This window comes from Hemicordylus capensis, chromosome 1 (assembly GCF_027244095.1).
Source record: "Hemicordylus capensis ecotype Gifberg chromosome 1, rHemCap1.1.pri, whole genome shotgun sequence".
Classification (NCBI taxonomy): Eukaryota; Metazoa; Chordata; class Lepidosauria; order Squamata; family Cordylidae; genus Hemicordylus; species Hemicordylus capensis.
The window spans coordinates 435,861,480-435,875,682 of record NC_069657.1 but is presented as its reverse complement, the minus strand read 5'-3'; the positions used below and the strand labels follow the sequence as shown (position 1 = coordinate 435,875,682).

At 46.4% G+C, this 14,203-nt stretch overlaps 1 protein-coding gene across 1 annotated transcript in view; it reads left to right on the top strand.

Moving 5' to 3' along the window:
* The first annotated feature begins 1,128 nt into the window (after positions 1–1,128).
* Positions 1,129–14,203, top strand: part of PYGB (glycogen phosphorylase B) — a 65,417-nt gene continuing 52,342 nt past the window's right edge. Inside the window, exon 1 of the mRNA XM_053243548.1 lies at positions 1,129–1,860. Within this exon, the coding sequence (XP_053099523.1) occupies positions 1,618–1,860 (243 nt within the window). The 5' untranslated portion in view covers positions 1,129–1,617. The remainder of the gene's footprint in view (positions 1,861–14,203) is intronic.

Here is a 14,203-nt window from a genome sequence, read left to right as displayed (position 1 = left end):
GCAGTTCTGCCCAGGGCCAGCAGCTCTAGCCCCAAAGGCACCCCAGGCCGCCAGGAGTCTCTTTGCTGCCCTCCTCCATTTATTCAGCTTTCCAACACCTTCTTTTGCTATAGCTCCTTCCACAGATTTGAAGCACAATTATCTGCCTGCACAATTTATCCCTGCCATAGCAGATACATTTGCACACATGCATCAGTATTTATTCATACCATAGGCAAGCAATTAAAAACACATTGGTTTCGTCTAGTTTTACAGAAGTATTTTTTATTTTACACGTGTGGTGTAGAGGTTAAAACAGGAATTCTTAACCTGGGGATAGGTCACATGAACATAGGAAGCTGCCATATACCGAGTCAGACCATTGGTCCATCTATTTCAGTACCCGCCCAGACTGGCAGCCAGCCCTATCTTGGAGATGCCGGGGAGGGAACTTGAAACCTTCTGCTCTTCCCAGAGCGGCTCCATCCCCTGAGGGGAATATCTTGCAATGCTCACACTTCTAGTCTCCCATTCATATGCAACCGGGGCAGACCCTGCTTAGCTAAGGGGACAAGTCATGCTTGCTACCACAAGACCAGCTCTTCTCTAGGTGAGAAGTGCAGGGATGGACCTCCTCTAGCTCCAGGTGGTTCAGGGGAAATTTCTGCTGCACTGAATTTAATTTGCTTCCCGGTGAGCCAGAATTAAATTACTGAAAGTAACTATCCTGATTACTTATTTGTATTGGAGTGTTATGAGACTATATTATATAAAAGGGGTGAGGCTCCACGGGTAACAGTTGAGGATTGGCGGGGGGGGGTGTCTGTAGGTGCAAAAAGCGAACCCCTGAGCTGAGCTAACAGTGGAAGGCCTGGGTTCAAATCCTCACTCACCTATGCCCCGTCAGTCACACATTCTCAGTCTAATCTACCTCACAGGGCTGTGAGGTTAAAATCGGGGAGAAGAACCACGCCATGCCACCCTAAGCTCTTTGGAGGGAGGCCAAGATGAATATGTCACAAAATAGTAGGCAAGCCTTCCACTCTTCGTGGCCATCATCACGCCCTTCTCCCCCACTGCTCCCAGGCTGAGATTTGTCCTTACGTCACTGCAAACCATCACCCACGCGAACGCAATCCAAAGCAGGCAAGTCCCGGGAGAAGAAGGAAGAAGCCCGCGTATTCTCCTTCCCCCAAGGCGGACAGATTGCGCGGGGCGGTGGCGAGCGACGTCGGCCGGCGGCGGCCAGAGCTTGTTTTGAACGCTGCTCTGCTCCCTTCAGAGCGCAGGCGCTGCCGCAGCGAGCCCGGGCGGGACTCCGGGAGCAGCAGCTTTGCTTTGCCACCGTCAGAGTGGGAGGAGGCTGAGGAGGGAGGCTTTGCTCGCATCCCACCCGCTTAGCCCTGCTGCTGCTCCCCGCATCCTGCCTGCCTGCCAGCCAGCCAGCCAGCCAGAGCCCCCCAGGGAGAAGCGGCGGCAGGAGGGGAAGGTAAACAGCCGCCAGTGCGCGTCCTCGGGAAGCAGCAGCAGCAGCAGCAGCGGCAAAAGCGCAGGTCTCTCTGTGCCAGGGCCGTTTAGGCGCACCGCCACCCCCAGCCTCCCGCTTTTGCAGCCGCCGCTGCTGCTTTGCACGCCAGGATGGCTGTCCCCTTGACCGACAGCGAGAAAAGGAAGCAGATCAGCGTGCGGGGCATCGCCGGGCTGGGCGATGTGGCCGAGATTCGGAAGAGCTTCAACCGGCACCTCCATTTCACCCTGGTGAAAGACAGGAACGTGGCCACGCCGAGGGACTATTATTTCGCCCTGGCGCACACCGTCCGGGACCACTTGGTGGGGCGCTGGATCCGCACGCAGCAGCATTACTACGAGAAGGACCCCAAGGTAAAAAGAGGTCCCCCCAGGCGGGCAGGCGGGCAGGCAGGCAGGCGTGAGTGCTGGCATCTCTCCCCGCCCCGCCCCGCCAACGTCCTCTTTCAAAGGGCTCCCTAGTCCCGGCCTCATGTATGCAAACGCACGCAGATCCTCGCCTCTGCTGGCGAAGGGGTTCGCGCGGGTGCTTTTTCTTTCCGAGTCTCTCTCTGTGTTGTTTTTCCCCTCGCTGCGGTTTCCTTGCAGGGAAACGGTGCGCCAAAAGGGTACTGTAGCGTGGCGAGCAGGACTTCCCTTCACGAGCCCGGGAGGTTTGCAAGAAGCAGCGATCTGGCCAGCCTAGGCAGACCCAGGCACAGAACGTCCTCCTCGCCCACGTTGAGATCAATGAGTCAAATCTGTCGCCTCCTTCTTTTTTCTTTTTGGTGGATGGACAGCTACAGTGGTGGGTGTCTTGAGCAAATATGACTGGCGTGGTCTGAAGTTTGGGAGGAGGGGCAGAAGGCAGCCGCTAAAAAAGCAAATGCAGTCTTGATTGCACAGTGTTCACATCAGAGGAGGAGGTCAGAGCTCACTTGAAATGCTGTTCCGGGCACGAAGGTCGTTCATAAAGGGCAGTGGGTTCAGAGGAAGGCAGCAAAGGTGGCGAGGGGTCAGGAAACCAAATCCTGTGAGGAATATTTGAAGGATCTGGGTATGTTTTAGCCTGAAAAAAAGAAGAGTAAGGGGATATGATAATTGTCACATAGAAGGAGGAATTGGACTGGGCTATCCTTTGGGGGAAGTATTCAAACAGAGGCTCAATAGGCATCTGTCAGAGACATTGTAGCAGATTCCTGCACCAAGCCGGGGTTGGTCTAGAAGATCTCTAGGTTCCCGTCCACCTCTATGATGCTGTAACTTCTGAAAAAGGCTCAGTCAGCCTGGGCAAACCATATTGAGACTAGGAACACAGGGAGGAAAGACGCAATTTTTAAAAAGGAGAACATGCCTCGTCAAGTTAATTTGCATAGGGCAGCAAAAAAACCTTGACGAGGCATGTTCTGAACTGGCCACCTCCTTCCTTTGTTACACGATGATAGCACATAACTGAGACCGAGTTCTCAGGTGTTAACCCTGTTTGCTGGATTCTACCATTTCAGATTGCAGTTGGAGGTCCACATGGCTGAAAGCCCCTCCCCAAAAGAGGCATCACATTTTTATGAGTGGAAAATTGGTGTGTCAGTGAGATGGCCACTCCAAAACCATTTTTCCTGACATCTAGTTTCTAGAGGGATCTTTTCATTTGGAGGGACAGTCTAGTCATGCAAGGCCCCCGCTGCAGTCCGAAGTGGTACAGCCCAGACACAGGATGAGAACTGGGCCTAAAATGATCAAGAGTAGACTGGGTTCTATTCTGTTCATTTTATTTCCTGCCCTTTCCAACTCTGGGTCTCTACCCTGGTCAAGTAGTTGTGATCAGTTCAGGGTCTCTGCAGTGTTTTCTAGAATGCAGAGGATATCACCAGTGGTCCCTCTAATTTTTTTTCATCTGTGTGCGGAATGAGTTTTATTCTGGGCGGAGGTATCAAGGCACTGTGTGCGCAGATGCATTCAGAGTGGGGCTTTCCTAATTCAACCTGAGCGGGATCTAAAATGAACTGAGTGGACATCAGAAAACTTGTGAGTGCGCATGTGTGCCCACGCCTTAGAGCAGGGATTCTCAACGTGTGGGTCCCCAGATGTAACTGGACTTCAACTCCCATAATTCCCAACCAAAGGCCACTGGGGCTGGGGATTATGGGAGTTGAAGTCCAATAACATCTGGGGAAATGGAAACACATTGAGAAACCGTGCCTTAGAGGGAACAGTGGATATCACCCAGCCTGTGAGCTGCAAAACTGGCTCTGCTCTTCAGCAGGAACATAGGAAGCTGCCTTATACTGAGTCAGCCCATTGGTTTCTCTAGCTCAGTATTGCCTACACTGACTGGCAGCGGCTTCTCCAAGGTTTCAGGCAGGAGTCTCTCCCAGCCCTACCTGGAAATGCCAGGGAGTTCACCTGGGACCTTCTGTATGTAAGCATGCAGATGCTCTTCCACTGAACGATGACCCCATCCCCTAAAAGGGGAATGTCTTACAGTGCTCACATGTCTCCCATCCAAATGCAAACCAAGGTGGACCCTGCTTAGCAAAGGAGGCAGTGTATGCTCACAACCACAAGACCAGCTCTCCTCCCAGGCAGTGGGTCTCTCTTCACAAGTTAGTATTATTGAAGGAGGGGCCTCTGGAATTTTGCTACCCCAGGAAAATGCCTAGTTTGCCTCTATAGTTGTCCCATTCCTGGGGTGGGGGGAGTTTGACTTTAAGGAGAGCTGCAAGTATTTGAGATGTAGATCTTTGGAAGCACTTGGGAGTCATATGAGTTAGAAAGCGTGTTCCATGCAGATTTTGCTGAGCTAGGGATCCTTATTTTGTGGACTTAAAAATGTTCTGAAATAAGGTGCACTTCGTAGCAACCAAGCACTCATTAGAAAGAATAGAGTAGCTTGAGGTTTTCTGAAAGCGTTTCTTAAAAACTAAGAATTGCCTTGTGGGATAAAACCGTAGAAGGTCCACCTATTCAGCACTCTGACCAAAATCCTGACTAATGCATCTGTGCAGGAAAAAGGTCTAGTGGTGGCCTCTATGTTTTAGAAGCATAAATGTTTGTGTGCACAGGAGGTGATTTTCGCTGATCTTTCCTTCCCCCGGAAGCGCTCTTTGCAACCCAGAAATATGTCCCTGAGGTCTGTGTGACCCTCAGGGATATATCTTTAGATTGCGAAGATCACTTCCGGGGGAAGGGGTGATTGGCAACCCCACACAAACATCTGTGCTTCTGAAGTGTGGGTGCTACAACTGCTGCTGGGCAGCCTTTCACTGCATGGATTCAGTCTTGGTCAGGTTGTCAGTCTCTGTCTCCAACAATCAGAGGTGCTCTTATTCTTGGACTTCCAGGCCGAAGTCCAGGGCCTCCACAGCCCCTGGGGCCTCCCAAATCCTCTTTAGTCTGTCCTGGGTGGTGGTGTGCTCACCCAGCTGAGCATGATGCTGCTTAATTTGTAGGGGAGAGGGGCCCTCCAAAGGCCTTTAAGTCCAGTCTCCAAAATTATCTAGGTGCACCTTTGCCAACAATAGCCATCCTCGTGCCTGTTAGAAAACTCACAGACAGAGCATGATGGAAATAGCCATCTCCTCTTGCTGGTTGTAAGCATCTGATAATCAGAGGTAGGCTGCTGCTAAAAATGGAGGTTCTAATTGTAACTTTAATGTCTAGTAGCCATCTACCTTCCGCGAATTTCTTGACAATGTTTTTGTGCATTAGTGGCCCTCCTGGTATTTTGTGTTAGCAGATTCAATAGGAAGGCTGAGAGAGACTCCTGCCTGCAATCTTGGAGAAGCCGCTGCCGGTCTGTGTAGACAATACAAAGCTAGATCTACCAAGGGACGGACTCAGTATATGGCAGCTTCCTATGTTCCTATGGAAATACTTCCTTCGTTCTGAACTTACCATGCCAACCGTTTCATTAGGTGACCCTGAGTTCCAATGTTCTGAGGGAACGACAGTAATTTCTCGCACCTCATTCTTTCCACACCATTGGTTTTATTTGCCATTCTTCTGAACTTTCTCCAGCTCCACAGTAATAAGACCATAATTCGCAGTATGGTGAGCACCACTGTGGTCTCTACCATCCATCATCACAGCAGCAGGCAATTCCAGAAGAACAAGAATACCAAGGAGGAAAGCAGGGAATGAGGAATGAGGAAAAGTGTCAAAACGGGTCAGATTAAGGTCATTCTTGACAGTAAGAGCAAGGTGAGCATAGGAAGGAAGGACAGCTCTCATGGGGGAAAGGCGGAGGTATCAACTGACTATTATTCATGTGTCTGTTTATTTAAAAAATGTATTCCCTGCCTTCCTACCCCAATTACAGTCACTCAAAGTGACTAACAATAATTCAGAAATTAAGAAAACTTATCAATAACAGCAAAACCATCACACACAAAAACCTCATGCACAACCACCACTATGAATATAATTTAGACCCAGCTTCTTTCTCCACAAAAGTTCTCAAAGCAGAAGAATAAATAAGGTTCCCTGTCCCCAAAGGGCTCCTGGTTTAGAAAGAAACTACTGGCTGATGCTGGTGTGCTGATGCCTGTGTAAACGACTTTGAGAACTTTGTTGAACAGCAGTATATAAATATTTGTGGCAGTAGCAGTAGTGACAGCCACTGGAGGGATGCTGTGCTGAGGCTGGATAGCGACATTTGTTCTCCTCCTGCTAAATATAAGAGAATCACCACTTTAGAAGGGGTCCTTTTGCTCTGTTAGCAGAAGTAAAGGCCCTCTCCAAAGGACCTTGGGAGGAAATATCCTTTCAGTTCAATCTACAGTGCACATGCAGTATTCAGACTAAAATGCATTTGGACCAGTGACTCCAACGCCTGAAGGCTCTTGTATTAGCAAAAAAGGGTTCAAGGCAAAATATTTCCCTTACCTAGTTTATATTTCTCATTGTGCTGAAAACACATTTAGAGGGCAGAGCTCCCACTGATCCAGTTCAAGGTGAAATGCATCTTTGGCTGAGGACAAGGAAGGAAACAGATTCCCATCTGGAATGACAAATGTGACTGCTGCGGTTCAGAATTTGCAAAGAAACCCTGAGATGGCAAATCTTATTATTGCATTTTGAAAGCTGAACCACATACCACATCCCAAAACTAGATTTTTTTGCACCTAGTAACTTTGGTGTCTTTCTGGCAAATTCTCCCATCGTCGATGGTTTTGAATAATTCAGATTTGTTGAACTTTGAATCTTTGAAATTCTGTTTGGCTCCTTCACTCACATAATGTCTCTTGATTGCTTCTGTTATTGTATACAAGTGTCTTGCCCAACAAGCAATGTATGCTACCCTGGGATGTCGCATGCTGCGATAGATACCTTTTGGGTTTTGCACAAGGCAGCACAGTTTATACCTCTGCAAACTGGATAGTGTTTGTGCAGTCAAGAACATTTCCACATCTTTGTGGAACTTGTCTATTCATTATTTATATAGCATTGGTCAACGTACATGGTGCTTTATAGAGTGACAGAACAACAATACAAAGATATCTGCCGTAGGAACCTATAATCTACATCAGAGGCAGGGTAGTTCGGGAGCTACTGGTAGCTCACAGGCTTTTCTGCAGTAAAGTAAAGGTAAAGTGTGCCGTCGAGTTGGTGTCGACTCCTGGCGACCACAGAGCCCTGTGGTTGTCCTTGGTAGAATACAGGAGGGGTTTACCATTGCCATCTCCTGTGCAGTATGAGATGATGCTTTTCAGCATCTTCCTATATTGCTGCTGCCCAGTATAGGTGTTTCTCATAATCTGGGAAACATACCAGTGGGGATTTGAACCAGCAACCTCTGGCTTGCCAATCAAGTCAGTTCCCGGCTGCGCTGTGCCATTAGGTGGCTCTCCGGATATTCCTTCTCCCCGCCCCCTGCTTCCAGCCAGTACTGCAAATCTTATTGGCTAGCTGAGTATGGGCACCATTTTTAATCAATCTCTCTCTCTCTCTCTCTCTCTCTCTCTCTCTCTCTCTCTCTCTCTCACACACACACACACACACACACACACACACACAAGTGATCAGGGTTGCTTTTACTTTCTCTCCCATTAATTTCTTGCCAGGTTCTTCCCCCACAAAACAGCTCCTTTGGGCCTGCTCTTGGCCTGCAGCAAAATGCTTCTGGAATTTAGGGGTTTTAATCACTTATTTTCACTTGTCACTTATTCTGTCAATGTACATGTTTTTGCAAGCTGCTATTTTGTGACTGGCTCCACCTCCCCACATATTTTATTTTATTCATTCATTCATTCATTCAATTTATATACCACCCTTCCTAAAGTGGCTCTGGGCAGTTTGCATTAAAACCAGAAACAGATCATAAAACAATTTTTAAAAAAAATTAAACCAGATGATATGGTTTCAGTATGGCTCCATCTTGTCAAACTCCTGTTTTGTGGTGGGAGCTCCCAAGGCTCTGGCACAAAAAGGAAAAGTAGCTCCCAGAAACCTTGCCTGGCCACCCTGATCTACATTTCAGTTGTGTGGGAGACACCAGAGGGAGGGACTATAGGCAGCTTCAGCTGTTATAAAAATGCCCTGCTATAGCCATGCACAGCGGGGTGAAAGGAGAGGAAGTCCTGCCCCCGCTGTACCCGATCACCCTGCCTGCCACTCACGTTTACAGCGGGGCTTGTCTGAAGATGGTGGTGGGTACTTCCGTGATGGCAGGTGCTCCCATGATGGTGAGACTGGGGGAGTGCCCACTGTAACAGGTAGGGTTCTGCCCTCTTCAGACGAGACCCGCTGCGTGCGTGAGTGACACAGCGGGGACGGGACTTCCTCTCCCTTCGCCCCGCTGTACCCGGCTACAGAGGGCGTTTTGTACCCTGCTCCAGAGACGTAAGTTTGGGCAGGGCATAAATTAATTAAATAAATAAAATAACGCCTGAAGCTGCCTAAGGATAACAAGGGGTGGATGCAAGCAACTGCAGTTACCTACTTAAGCTTTGTTGATGGGAATGGGGACTAAAGCGGTTGAGGCAAAGGCTTCATGGGAAAGCTGGTTCTTGAGGGATCTGAAGAAAGAGGGAGGCATGCTGAGACGGAGTTCTGGGTATGGGGGCAGTAAAGAAGAAGGGCAGGATCATTTGAGGGAGCAGGAGATTCCTGAGTGGCTGTGGGTGGAAGAGGTCATGGAGGGTGTAACTGTTTTCTAAAGGGGAAGTTCTAGAGCAGTGATTCTCAAACCTGGCTCCCCAGATTTGTTTGTTTATTTGTTTGTTTATTTATTTAACATGTTTTTCTACCACCCAAAACTTTTGTCTCTGGGAGGTTTACAACAACAACAAAATAAATGACAACAGAAAAAATTATACCATTAGTTAAAATAAATGACAGCAGAAAAAGTTAAAACATTGCAACAATTAAAAACTTTAAAACACTGTTTTAAAACAATGTTAAAACTATTAAAACAGTATTTAATTAAAAGCCTAGGTGAACAGATGTGCCTTTAAAGGTTGGTGTTTTTTAAAAAATTGTCAGAGATAGGGAGGCTCTTATTTCAGCAGGGAGCACATTCCAAAACTTTGGCGTTGGGGGCAACTGCAGAGAAGGCCCATCCCTGAGTAGCCACCAGACGAGCCAGTGGCAACTGCAGACGGACCTCTCCTGATGATCTCATTGGGCGGTGGGGTTCATAATGAAGAAGACGTCCTCTTAAATACCCAGGGGCCCAAGCCATTTAGATGTTGTTGGACTATAGCTCCTGTCACTCCCAGCCACAGTGACTTTCAGCTGCTGTGAATGGGGATGATGGAAGCTGTAGTCCCACAGCATCTGCGGACCAAAGTTTGAGAACCCCTGTTCTAGAGGATGGTGCCACAACTCAGTGATCCAGCACTTGCTTTGTATGGAGAAGTTCCCAGGTTCTGACCTTGGCATCTCCCAGCAGAGCTGGGGAAGACTCTGTCTGGGGCCCTGGAAAGCTGTTGCCAATCAGAGTAGACGATACAGAGCTAGATGGACCAGTGGTTTGATTCATTATAAGGCAGCTTGGTATCAGTGTTCCTTCTAAGCTGTGCATGTGTGCGTGCGCTCACACATTTTTTGATGCCTGCTCAGTCAATTGTAGATCCTGCTCAGGTTTAATCAGGAATGTCCCACTCTGACTCCATGGGTGCCAGGGTGGATAAAAATCAATGACCTTTTAAAAATAAAATAAAAAAATTGGATTTTTAAATTTAAATCAGATTTTTTTTATTTAAATCAGATTTTTTTAAATAAAATGCTTTTTGAGAAAAAAATCTATCTAAAGATAGTTTTCTATTTAAGGTACGTTATAGTCTTAAGGTATTCATCATGAAATAAGGATTAGTTTTTAATTACGTAGCATGAGGCTGTATATATGCAACGTGTACATTTTTTGGTAAATGAATTCCATTAATCCATTCACAATGTTATGCTCTTCCAGAGGTTTCTGTAAGATTATTTTGGGCAATTTTTCTATCTAGAAGTGGACCAAAAATGAAACCTTCATCTGGTTGTAACTATTAAGATTATACCAGCAAGAATGAGTCTTTATGTAAAAAAAACATGATTTAAATCTAATTTTGCTGACTAGTGATTTAAATCGTGATTTAAATTGTGATTTTCATCAATTTGATTTAAATCAAATCCACCCCTGATGAGTGCACACACTGCCTTGACATTGCCGCCTAGAACAAAACTCATTTTGAACACAGATGAAATTTTTTTAGAAAGAACACACCTTGGTATGTAGGCTGGGCGAGGAGGAAGAGGCAGTCACCTCTGTGGTCCTGGAGACAAACCTCTAGTAGAGTCCCCAGAAAACAAGGAGGAAGGTAAATGGGCTTCTCTTTACAAGTAACACACTTAGAACAGAAGCAGAGCAGCCCGGGACAAATAAAGATCGTATTTAATAACTCAGCCTCTGAATATCCTAGTCTAAGCACCATGGTTAAATTCCTTGGCGCCATGGCTCCCTGGTGCCTGGGATGTGTCAAACCCTATGTTAAAGGAATATCAAGTGAGTGCTTAGGAGCAGGGACTGTCATTCCATGGTAGAGCACATACTTTCAGAGCTGGCTCAGGGGCACCCCAGGTGAAGCCCGCCTAGGCGCCCACCACCACCATCCCCTTCACCCACCTGGGCACCCTTCTGGCCACAACGGGCAAGAGGCTGGGCAGGCGATGGGGAGTGCGCACCTGCCCTCACTGCTGCTACCTGGGTGAGGAGGGTGAGCAGGCAGGTGTTCCCCATTGCTCGGCTGCAGGAGGGCAGTGGGCGTGAGCTTAGGTCTCATGTGACCCAGGCGGTTGCTGCTATTGCCAGCTTTGTGACCTAAGTGGGAGCTTAGCCAGCTTTCATGGGCAGACCAGCCCTGCATACTTTGCATGTAGACGGTTTCGGGTCCAATCCCTGGTATCTCCAGGTATGAACAGGGAGACCTCTGTCTGAAATCTTGGAGAGCAGCTGCTGGTCAGTGTAGACCGCACGGAGCTAGATGGGCCAAGGATCTGACTCTGGCTCAGTATAAAGCAGGTTCATATGAGTGTTCATGTTCGAATGCTTCCCCAAATTCTCTGAAATGTTAAGGGGTCCTGGCCAGAAAAGCCAATGTGAAGGTTGAGAATTTGAAATCTAAGTCATTGCATTAAGAAACTGGTACCTGGCCAGATAAGCTTGATACCAGTCCAGGTTCCCTTACCAACCAAACTGGCACAATTCCAGTCTCTTTTTCAGCAAGCACTGGCAGCATAATAAATCCAATACCAGGATTTCCTATAAAAGGAAAGACACTTACTTGAAAAGCATTAACCCCCTGTGTTCTGCAGGCTAATATAGATAACCGTTCATCTTGTGGCATTTTGAAAGGGGAAGATATCCGGCTGAGAGCTTACATCACTTTGTGTAGGATGCAAATTTAGGGAACTCTTGTTATTATTAAGGAACGTGGTACTAAGCTAATGCTTTTTTCCAAGCTTTTAAACATAAGTGCTATAAGATGATCAGCAGCAGATGCTATCCTTTGTGGAGCTCTAGGTGTCTCAAGTTAGCAGAGCATTCCCTGCTCAGTGAACAAAGAGGCACCTTATTCGGTGGTGATTCTCTTAGACTTATCAGGGATTTAGCATCTGTCCCTCTCCAACCCCAGCACAACATCCCTTCAGTCTAGCTGACATTTGACAGGGGCGTAGCTAGGGGAGAGGGGGTCCGTGTTCATCCCTCTCTCTGGCGGCCTCCCTAGAGAGGGAGATAATGAAGGAAATGGGGAGGGATGGATCTGGAGGGCCTTCAGGAGCTGGGGGCCCATGTTCTTTGAACCCTTTCGCTCAATTATAGCTACACCCCTGCATTTGCATTTAGATTATTAGCCCTTTGGGGACAGGGAACCATCTTATTTATTATTCATTTGTTTTATTATGTAAACCACTTTGTGAACATTTGCTGAAAAGTGGTATATAAATATTTGCAGTATTCGCAGTGGTAGAAGTCGCATCTTCCCATTATAAAATGGGCATAAATGTGCATTTATAAATATAAAATGGGCATTATAAAATGTGGCCTCCCTTGCAGCACTGGTTAACAATTAGAGATACATGGAAATATTACCTGCCTTTATGTTTCGGGATGAAATGATCTATATATCTAAACAGGTCTATGTAAAGGGTGTTGGTATACATATTACTATTACTACTACTTAGCATTTATAAGACACTTTTCAGTGTTCAAAGTGCACTTCCATCTCCCTAAAGAGAATTTCCTACCTTCATACTTTTTCTCAGGAGCACAAAACTAAGAAGTGCAAACATCCTGTGCTTCCCTTTTGGTGCTTTTGATCATGAGTGTGAAAGTTCTGCTGTTACCGTTTTATGTATGTATGTATGTAACATATTTCTGTACAGCCCAAAACTTGCATCCCTGGGCAGTTTACAATTAAAAACATTTAAATATTAAAATCATTAACATTAAAATAATGTAAAACCCAACATTTTAAAACTTTAAATGTTTTAAAACTTTAAATCTAATTAAAAGCCTGGGTGAACAAATATGCCTTCAGTGCCTTTTAAAATGTTGCCAGAGATGAGGAGGCTCTTATCTCAACAGGGAGCGCATTCCAAAGCCCAGGGGCAGCAATGAAGAAGGCCCGTTCCCGAGTTTGAGCTAGGATGACTGTTTGACACATACAAGTTATCACTTGATGTTGCAGTCATCAGGTGACGAATATGAATGTGTGAAATTAACCTTAACTGTATACAGAGAAGTTTTAAAGAAAATCATACTTTTTTTTGTCTTTATGAGCCTGGGGTTATGACAACACTTGATTAAAACAACTTGATCAGAATGATCATGTCCCAGAAATCTGGAAATGTGGAGGCTGTGATACTTGTAGAGAAATATATAAATATTCAGATTAAGGGATAGCCCCTTCTGCTGCTTTCCAAATGGGTAAGAGTTTATTAACTGCAAATTCCTCTCTGCTTATTTTAGAGAAGCACTTGAATTATCTGCTTAGCATATAGTAGATTGAGTGAAAGGCGGCTATTAATATTTTTGAATTGTGCTCTTTATCGCAAAGGAACAAACATGCTTCATCATTCCTCTTGTATGAGTATTGCGGTGGGGAGGGGGAGAAAGGGATGTGTCAAACCTCTTGGCATTCCAGCAGTATTGTAGAAAGGTCAGAGCTCAAGGAAATATTCGTATGTGGAATTAAAGTATGTGAAAGAAGAAAACTCTGCAATTCTTGATCAGTGAAACCAACAGATGATCTAAACACGTTCCAAGGGCAAACTTAGCAAAGCACAGGCTGTTTTCTTTGTTGTGCATCCTTAGGAAAGGAAAGATTGTGCCGTTGAGTCGGTGTCGACTCCTAGCAATCACATTCCATTTGATTTTCTTGGTAGAATACAGGAGTAGTTTACCAGTGCTTCCTCCCACGTAGTATGAAATGATGCCTTTTCAGCACCTCCCTATATTGCTGCTGCCCAGTATAGGTGACTGCAAATGTTTTTACTAGGCATAGTCTGGGCAGCACACCAGCGGGGATTTGAACTCACAGCCTCTCACGCTCTAGGCAAGCTGCTTCCCCACTGTGCCACCACAGCTGAGTGTTCATCCTTAGGCATGATAAAAATGTATGAAGAGCTGTTTCCCATTGAATTAGAGCAAGGCTCCACCACTTCGGCTCTCTAGGCAGCTGTTGTTGGACTCCAGTTCCCTTCTTCCCTGACTGTTGGCCACTGTGGCTGGGGATGATGGGAGTTGGAGTCCCACAACAGCTGCAGGGCCAAAGTTGTGCAGCTCTGAATTTTAGCAATGGCCCCTCTAACCCAGTAGTGCAAGGGCGGGCAATGTGTGGCTCTCCAGATGGTGCTGAACGACAACTCCCATGATCACCCCCAGCTGTAATAGATTGTGGCTGGGGGTGATGGGAGTTGTAATCTGGCAACATCTGGAGAGCCATATGTGACCTTCCCCCTGGAGTGGTGTCTAATGTGATTGGCAGTTGTTGTTAGAAATATTTATATACTGCTTTTCAACAAAAAAGCTCTCAAAGCAGTTTACATAGCCAAATGAATGCGAAAACGGTTCCCTGCCCCAAAGGGGCTCACAATCTAGATAAACACACGAAACCAAGGTAGACACCAGCAACAGCTACTGGAGGGATGCTTTGCTGGGGTTGAACAGGACAGTTATTATTTTCATTCATTCATTCATTCATTCAGTTTCTGTACCACCCTTCCAAAAATGGCT